The sequence below is a fragment of the Gymnoscopelus microlampas genome, assembly GCF_963454915.1.
Source record: "Gymnoscopelus microlampas genome assembly, chromosome: 2".
NCBI lineage: Eukaryota > Metazoa > Chordata > Actinopteri > Myctophiformes > Myctophidae > Gymnoscopelus > Gymnoscopelus microlampas.
Window position 1 is genome coordinate 55,491,668 of NC_139939.1, and position 9,397 is coordinate 55,501,064.

Genomic DNA, 9,397 nt, shown 5'->3' on the forward strand with positions numbered 1-9,397 from the left:
ATGTCTACGCCAACTTGCAGTGGTGGACGAAGTACTCGACCCCAGTACTTGAGTAAAAAGTAGATACTCCTGGTCAAATTTACTCCACTACAAGTAAAAGTAGCTCAGTCAAAATGTTACTCAAGTAAGAGTACAAAAGTAATTGCTTTTAAATATACTTAAGTATTCAATATAGTATTTTATATGTTGATGAATTGAATACCTAGGACCCCAATGGGAACAAGACTGCAAGGACTTTCTTTGGTGTTAAATCCTTTTAGACAAAGTGTTTGACTGTACTCGTGCGGTCTAATAAAATATTCAATCAAAAAGGATTGTAAACATTCCTAAACAAAACACCAGTTATTTATATTGCTCAAATTCTCTTTATTCGGAAATACAAAATTTAAAATACAACATTTAAAATTATACATAGAAAAGAAACAAACAAAAGAAATAACCCAAAGTGGCGTCTCAAATTTAGGATTGCACAGCAGAGCCCTTGGAGGACAGCAGCTTCTCCACCATCTGCTTGGCGTAGCGCATCCTGGTGGCCAGCTCCCTGCTGCAGCCGAACTCCTCCAGCAAGGACAGCTTGTAGGTGCGGAAGACTCGTTTCTCGTCGATGTAAGTGACAGCAGCCATCAGGGGGCAGAGGATCAGCTTAGCGTGGTCCTGGAGGAGATGAAAACAATGTCATTTAATGTTGTTTTTGCCAAGTGCAATCTGTGCTGCATCGTGGAAGGAGCATAGACATAGCAGACGCCTCTGAGGCATCTGTATCTCGGGCACCTTTGGAGAAGGCAAGCTTCCTGACTACTGTCCAATCACAGCGTGTCTTTTGCACAACTTTTTTTAAATCTAGTTTTCAAAAACAGGATATTATTTGTATACAACTCGCTGTGACTGGCCAGTAGTCAGGAAGCTTGCCTTCTCCAAAATGGCGGCCGCGATACAATTCGCTCCAATGAACTGCAGAGGCTAATGAGGTATCTAGGCTTCTATATCTATGGAAGGAAACTCCCAACACTAGCGCTGTGTTTCTTTAACAATCTAGCACAATATGTAGAATTATGAGGTTTAGGTAATATCGTTCTAAATCTGTGTTAGTCTTTGTTGCGGTCAAAAGTTTGAAATAATTGGGACATCAGTGTGAAGTCATATCGCCCTGAAAGTACAGTAGAATGGTGCTTAGCCCAAATATCAACTCCTGAACACTCCCAACTAGGAGTGTGTGAAGCCTACAAATGTGTTGGTCTGGCATTACTCTTTGGATGCAGTGACGTTTACCAACCTGGAAGAAGTTGATCTGGACTGTGCCGTTAGACAGGTGCAACACGATGGCGCTCTTGGTCCTGAACCAGTGGGAGAGGTAGGGCAGGCGTGCCAGCTCGTCGCCGTCTCTACGTGCCATGTTGGCACCGGCCTTGAGAAGGTGCTCGCTCATGTAGCTACGGAAGTACTTGAGCAGCGTTATCTGCAAGAGAGGGCGATAAACAAAACGGGGTCGATAAAGTGATAAGGATTAACAAACATAAGAGGCAGTGAGACAGAAAAGTGTAAGCAGTAATGCTACGACTACTTTAAGTGTGACTACGCCACGAGCTCAGGATCGGGTTAACATGAGATCTCAACTATAAAAGTTGCTCCAAGCATGGAGGAAATGACTCTACTGGGCAAATAAATTGAACTCCTTTCCCACTGCCAGTAGACAATTATACGTTATAGTTTTTGAGCCTAGCGTACTTTCAGGCCAGATCATAATCCACCAATGCAAAAAAGGATCGGTCATCTGGTGTTTCATCAAATAAGTGTCTCCAATATGTCTCTCTGCCCCCCACACACACACTTTACTTGCTGAGGACCTAATGCAAATTATCCCTTTTCACAACCCCTTCAAGACATCTGGCTCCATGCCCACCAATAGCAGAGTTAGTAACATCTTAAATGTTACTAAAATAGTGCTGAGTCAGAGAAAACTACTGACCTTCTTGGTGAGCGCGGCAGGGTACGAGCGTACACTGATGTAGCTCTCTGCATTGGTTTTATCAATGTACTGCAGGCTCTCCCCATCGGTGTACATCATCAACCGTGTGTAGTCGTTGAAGAGCACGCCCACGCTGTTGTCACACAGCTGGTAGCCTGGGAAAAAACAAAAACTTTTAAAATACACAATACACCACGCAAGGAACAAATGACAGAAGGAAAGCCTACATAGACACTGCACATTATTGCAGTACTGTAGTCACGTCATGCGACTAGTTATTCTACCCCTGAAAACAGTTGCATAAGAATTCTGCTGCAAGATACTTTCACTGATATACATGTGAAAGCAGAACAAATCATTTAGAAAAAAAAATCTGCAAAAGGCAGAAGTGCGTCTTACCTAGCCCGTATTTATCTGAGTAGTCCACCCACTTGCTGATCCAGAAGATGGGGATGCACGCGGGGTCTTCTGCCTCTTCTGAAAGTTCACACACACAATATGATCAGTGTCAGAGGTGGCTTCAGTAAAAGTAGCAAGAAAAAAAAAGTCCATTACAAGTAAATACCTGCATTCAAGAAGTTTGACCAAAAATAACTTCTCTTCTCAAAATAGTCTATTTGAAAACTGCTCATCTAAAAGTTCACAACGAACAAAGTATAAACTTTTTTTTAATAATTGAAATCCACAAAGTAGCTTGCAGTCACTAAAGTAAGGTGCGGTCAAACCGAACTTCATTCTGCCTATGCAGCGGATTCTGACAATGCTTTTCAATGGGAACTGAGTTGTTTGTCGTCATTTGAGGATTGGCCGCAGAAAAAACTAACCGTTCCCGTTTAGAAGCATTAGCAGAATCTGCTGCATAGGCAGAATTAAAGTTCGGTGTGACCGCACCTCAACCCCAAGTTTTTGAATTGAAAAGAAATCCAATATTTGCCTCTGCTATGTAGTAGAGTAGAAATATCAAGTATTGTAAAATGTACATACTCAAGTAGAGTAAAAGGTACCTCAAAACAGTACTCAAGTAAATATACTTCAGTTTCTTTCCACCACTGGACAGCATTCACAATTCAAAAAGATAAGTTCAATGATCAGCTGAGAGACACAAGGCCATTCACAGCTTGGGGGGAATCTGAACACAGACATGACCAAGTCTTTAATCTCACCTTCGCGTACGAGGGGCCTCTCCGACGGCTTTGTTGCCAGAAAAGCTGTGATTTGCTGCAACATGTCAGTCAGGTTGCAGTCTGGTCCCTCTGGTAGTGGTACGTCCCTGAGAATACAGAACCAGAACTCACTTAATCAATCTGTACTGGACACTGGGCGATGTCCAAGAACCAGCGGAGAAAACCCTCAACATATCGTTGCTGTCAGGCGGAAACCTCTCATCTCCGTATTTTAATTTGTGGGGTTGTAAATTAATCAAAAGTTGCAGATCCATAAGCTTGAAACGCGGCACGAAGCGCAGTGTTTTGAGCTTGTAGATCTGCAACTTATGCCATTTTATAGTCAATATAATTATACTTGAAACCATTAACCCCCTCATGTAGGAAATAAATCCTATTTCGATGTGTGGTTTCACACCAGTTAGTGCATTACTTTCCTGGTGGTAAGTCTGTTAAGCATGTTTGTAGGCAGCTGCAGAAACATGAATTACCTAAATAGTAAAGTCATTTTTCTGTTTCGTTTCTTCTCTTGGCTAATCTAGCCTAAATACATGCTGTATTAAAGAACAGTGCTGTCTCACCTTGGTGCAGGGTCATCTTTTACCTCCACCTTTTCTGAACCTCCTGGAAAAATAAGAAAACATTGGTCAGGTCCAATAAGGATCAACCTTGCTCTAGCTAGCACATGATGGTAGTACTTTAGCCAAGTTTCACGATGTGTTGTTGAATAGTTTCTACCATTGAGGGGGAGAAAAAAAATACCTTTGTTGTTCAGCGCGGTGAGCGGCCGTCTCATCTCCGCCGCTGTGGAAGGGGCGATGGAGAAACGCGGAGGCAAAGTGAGGCACGTGGTGGGCAGGTGCGAGGGGACATAGCCCTGCGTGAAGTACTCGTCTGTCTGAAGCTGTGCAACGGTGGGCCTCTGGGAGGGGTCAGCGTGCAGCATCCGCTTGATGAGCGAGGCTGCTAATGGGTTGACGTTCTGCAGAGGAGAGGGTTTCCAGGTGAGGATAGAGCAACAGTGATCACACAATAAGAGTGACGAGGCAGTATGTTAAATGGGAGGTAGAGGTTTGACATAGGCAAAGTTGACATGGTGTTTGGAGAGTTTAATTGTGCTTAATCTAGGTTCTAGTGCAGCCTGCCATCGAGTCGCGGGTTCGATTCCCGAGCCCCATGATCGTAGCTGCGTGTCACTCCCCGTCTCCCTCTCCCAGTTTCTTGTCTCCCGCCACCTAGTGTGTACCATCAATGAAGGCAAAAAAGCCCCAAAGATATCTTTAACTGTACACTGTGGTGTGCCAACTCACCCAGGGGATGGTATAGTTGTTCTTCTTGATCCTGTTGTAAGTCTCCTTCAGGCAGGACGTCTCAAATGGAGGCTTACCCACCAACAGAGTGTATCTGGGAAGACGACAGGAGGAACGGAGGGGTCAATAATCTGATTGTGTCGATACCAACATTACTTTGTAAGCAGCAAAGGGAAAACCAGTTTCACTTTGTCCATGAAAATATGCAGGAGACAGCTTTAAATAGAATAAACCCTTTTTTGTATGCATTTATCAATTTTAAACATTTTTATGTATCCGTTTCTTTCATTGCTGTTCCTTGAGAGGGGTTCCATACAATGTTTCCTTTTATTTCAACAACAATTTAATGACAAGGAAGAGAAGAAAAGGCAACAACGTACAGGATGCACCCGAGTGACCAGACGTCCACCTCGAAGCTGTGGCCCTTCTTGCAAAGCACTTCAGGGGCGATGTAGTTGGGTGTTCCACACAAGGTCTTCTTCCTCTCGCCATCGTACTCGATCTTAGTTGCCAGGCCAAAGTCCCCTTGTGGAGAGAGATAAAGATTCACGTTAGCTTTCATTCAAATAAGTCCATGTTCACTCAAATAAGTCCATGTTCACAACTTTATTAGTACGAATCCATTCCTTTTGCGAGTTGAGGCGTGCCGTGGTCCGTTAGAGCAGGGGTCTTCAACAGGGGGTCCGGGACCCCTAGGGGGTCCTCAGAGTTACTACAGGGGGTGTGCCAAATCTTTGTGTGATACATATATTTTACCATAACCACTTGAACCCTATAGCATCCCTTTTCTGAGGAGAACTTTAGCCAAAAATGGCAGATATACAAGCTCACAATGCCTTGCGCTGCGAGGCGTTGTGAGCTTGTATATCTGCTATTTTTGGCAAAGAGCTATCGTTGTAGAGGGGGAAAAAGGAACAGACCGCGTAAACAAAAAAAAGTTGAATCTGAAACACAATTTCATACAATATAGAGGGGGTCCCTGCTTCATCCCTCTCTCAGCTAGGGGGTCCATGGGCTGAAAATGTTGAAGACCCCTGCGTTAGACAGGCTTGTTGTGCATGTGTTATTTTGCTACAGTGTGTGGTTGCGTCATTACGAACAAAAAGACAGGCTATCCCATATGCACATCCCCACAGTTCTTTGAACAGTGTGCTGAACCAAATAGTCAAGTGAAAATAAGGTAATGTCTGCACGCGATATACTGCTTTCCCATATTTTCTATGAGTGGCTCTGGATGTGTCAGACTCACGCAGCAACTTACCTATTTTGACCATCATATCGTCACTGAGGAAGATGTTTCCTAACTTGAGATCTCTATGGATGACTCTGTTGTTGTGGAGATACCGGCAGCCGTTCAGCAGCTGCATCATGAAGTAACGTGCCTCCGGTTCCGTCACCGCCTTTCGGCGCTTGTGTAGTTCCAGCAGAGACTGTAGATGGAACACAAGACAATGTTGGCAGGATTATTATAACCCTCAGACAAGGGATTTACAAACCCAATAAAATTACAATGAAGATTGAAGTTTGTCAAGTGAAGCCATTTTAAAGCCAGTTTTTAAAACATTAAGGCTTTAAATGCTTTTTTTTTTATAGGGCTAAAGTAGGTTACATCAGGGGTTCTCAAAGTGTAACAGACCACAGATAAATTCATTGATAGCTAGGAACCAAATGGACCCGTACGGGGCTGTAACTTTGAGAAGTGAACCGAATCAGACTGTACCAATTGGTCTCAGAGTTATGGTGGTCCACAGTCCAATGCAGGGGTACTCGAAGTGGGGTCTGGGGAACCCCAGGGTCATATAAACATAACGTAATTTTAAATCTTGAATTTCTTTGAACATGATTGAATATTTTTGACATTTTTAATGTCTGGGGTCCTAGGCACAAAGTCCTTTCAAATTCAGAAGCACCGGGCTGACATTGATTAACTTGATATAGCCTTGGATGAAGACTATCATGGATATGTTATCGATTCTGACATTTGCAGATAAGAAAGTAAAAGTCAGACTGGATAAAATACATCTATGATAGTCTTGATCTGATACAAATCATGAGCCTACTGTATAATGCAAGATGCTATGGGACAATTTAAACACAGACAGGAAATAACTAACAGCAGCCAAGCAGGACAACACTAACATGGCAGTGAGAATAATGTCAATGCAATAGCCTTAAAAGCCCACATAGGGGGGAAATCTCCTAGAAGAGTGATTATTAGTTCTAAAATGTAAACATATTAGCCTTGGATCAAGACCATCATAGATGCATTTTATCGATTTTGACATTTGCATATCTATGATAAAAGTCAGACTCTAGCAAAAAGAAACACATCTATGATTGTAGTCCCGATCTAGCTCTGGTCCATCGGGATTAGAAGGAATTCTCCTTAACGCTATGATACTGTTAAGCCGTGCCGTTGGCCGCACACCGTAGTAAAAACAATACACTTTCGCTACTCACCAAAACAAAGACTGGTTAAAGCCGTATTTCCTTAGTGGGAACACTTGGAGCCCCCCACCTCACGTATAAAATAGACTTTTTGGACAGAAAAGAAAATATTCCACCTGATTGGAAAAATGTTTTAGCTAATCCACTGCGCCCCCTACAGATCTTGTCAATGGACAAATTCCATTGACCAAATCTGTAGGGGGCGCAGGGGAGTAAATACATTTTCCCCATTCGGTGGAATGTTTCTTTTCTGGCCAAAAGGTGTATTTTAGACGTGAGGTGGGGGGCTCCGAGTGTTCCCACTCAGGAAAGTAGGCTTTCATCATCTTAAAACAGTTTTTGTTTTGGTGAGTACCGAGTAGCGAAAGTGTATTCTTTATTTTTTACTAGAGACGAGAGCCTGCTGATCATGACAGTCATGGCACAACCGGTTCCTGTTTTTGAAATCTCTACATTAACAACCCGTACATCTACATACACGTTCAAATTTAAAATATAAAGTAGCTATCCCACGGCCATGGATGTAACAAGTCAATATGCTCGGGTGTAAGTACCCATATCTTCCGTATTGTTCAATAAAAAGCATTTTAATCCGAGAGGCGGTCATTTTCTCAGAGTTATAATGTATCAGAGTGCAGTACACCTCCCAGCCGATAGGGTCGCGTAGTTGAAAGCATGTAGAGTCCAGTCCGAGAAAATGGCCACCGATCGGATTTAAATGCTTTTTATTTAACAATACGGAAGATAAGGGTACTTATAGCCAGGCGTTTCAACTGGTTACATCCATGGCCGTGAGTAAGCACTTTATATTTTAAATCTGAACATTTATGTAGATGTACTGGTTGTAAAAAATACAATCAAACAGGAACATGCACCATGGCGCTTCTGACAGACAAGCGTCATGTGAACCATGGCTAGTCCTGATCCAAGGCTATAAAAAAAACAAAGGCTATAATAAACAACAAGTCTACATACCCTCCGTCTGCAGATCTCCAAGACCACGTAGACGAAGTCGTCGTCCTCGAAGAAGCCATGGAAGCCCACGATGTGCGGGTTGTCCAGGCTCTTGTGGATGGCGATCTCGGATGTCATCTTCTCCCTCTGGTGCTGCTTCAGGATCATGGACTTGGCCACGATCTTGCCGGCGAACACCTCCTTGGTCTCCATGTCCGTGATCTCGAAGCACTTGGCGAAGCCCCCCTTGCCCAGGAAGCGGCCCCGCTGGTAGCGCTTCTTGGTGCGGGGGTCCACCAGCACATCTGGGATCTCCTTCAGGGGGGCCGAGGAGGAGGAGGAGGCCGAGGGCTTCACGACGGCCGCACACATTGTTGTTGGAAAGTTTAGATTTGGTTTTAAAGTAGAACCACAAAAAAAAAACGTTTTAACTACGAAAATTAAGTTAAATCACGTTTTCTCAACTGCAAAACTCCTGTAAATAACGCTTACTGGTGCCTCGACAGAACGGTTAAGTTGGACGCCAAGCTAACGTGCTCCTCTATCTCTCTCTCTGTGTGTGCAATCCTTAAAATAACAAATGTACGATCTAAACTCACGGCAAAATCATTTAAACGTCTGTTTAAATGTATAAAAGCATTGCAGTCCGCAGTGTTGAAAGTAAAACACGATATATTCGCGACAACAAACACAGTAAAAGCCCAGTAACGTCTGTAATGTAATGTAATGCTGCTTCTCTCGTCTCTCTCTCTGCCTTCTTGTGACAACAGCAGATTTAAACCGTTTAAAATGCTGCCCAGCTGCTGACGGCGCCCTCTGATTGGTCCACTCGAATTACAAACGTTCCGTCGCAATGCATCTTGGGGGAAAACAACAAAAGCGTCCAATCGGCTCGCTGGAACCGGCTGGAACGTGACGTCCCAGTGAGCTGATTGGCCGTTGAAAGGAGAGCATTGCACTCTGGGAATTGTAGTCTATAATGTTAAATGTAACGATGATTTACTTTGAATGAATACTATAAATGAATGAAGGAATGAATAGATAGATAGATAGATAGATAGATAGATAGATAGATAGATAGATAGATAGATAGATAGATAGATCATAATAATAATAATTTTTATTATTATTACTATTATTAACTTAATTTATAAAGCACTTTTAAAACAGTGCTTTACATAACATTGTAGAAACATTTTATATACATAAAATATGCATGTATATATATATATATATACACACACACACACACATATACATATACATCTGTGCCTGTCCATTAGACTAGTGGTTCTCAAAGTGCGGTCCAGGGACCCCCAGGGGTCCTTGAGGGGGTTCCAGGGCCCCGGCAAAATTTAGTATCTTATCTTTATCCACTTTTACTCAACTACTACTGTGTAGGCTATTGCCGCTATGATAGCTGAAAGGGGGTTCCAGGGGGTCCCCAGCTAAATGATCGACAGGAACCAAATGGACCCTTATGGGTCTGTAACTCTGAGTGTACAAATGGAACCAAATGGACCCTTATGGGTCTGTAACTCTGAGAGTGTACAAAT

At 43.0% G+C, this 9,397-nt stretch overlaps 1 protein-coding gene across 1 annotated transcript; it reads right to left on the reverse strand.

The window, feature by feature from the left end:
- Window positions 1-342: 342 nt before the first annotated feature.
- Window positions 343-8,586, reverse strand: plk1 (polo-like kinase 1). The gene is made up of 11 exons (XM_084075050.1): window positions 7,863-8,586; window positions 5,701-5,869; window positions 4,820-4,964; window positions 4,440-4,533; window positions 3,892-4,111; window positions 3,711-3,753; window positions 3,130-3,236; window positions 2,366-2,443; window positions 1,967-2,121; window positions 1,274-1,456; window positions 343-654 (listed from the first exon to the last, which is right to left on the reverse strand). Exons 1-11 carry the CDS (start codon window positions 8,211-8,213, stop codon window positions 460-462), a joined length of 1,740 nt encoding a protein of 579 aa, XP_083931176.1. The 5' UTR covers window positions 8,214-8,586; the 3' UTR covers window positions 343-459.
- Window positions 8,587-9,397: the final 811 nt, after the last annotated feature.

What these genes read in the sequence shown, in the direction of transcription:
- plk1 (XM_084075050.1), bottom strand. Translation starts at nt 8,213, where the DNA reads ATGTGTGCGGCCGTCGTGAAGCCCTCGGCCTCCTCCTCCTCCTCGGCC. An exon ending in CGATATGATGGTCAAAATAG is followed by an intron (nt 4,965 to 5,700) that starts GTAAGTTGCTGC and finishes TCTCTCCACAAG; the next exon opens with GGGACTTTGGCCTGGCAACT. An exon ending in CTGCCGCGCTCACCAAGAAG is followed by an intron (nt 1,457 to 1,966) that starts GTCAGTAGTTTT and finishes CCTCTCTTGCAG; the next exon opens with ATAACGCTGCTCAAGTACTT.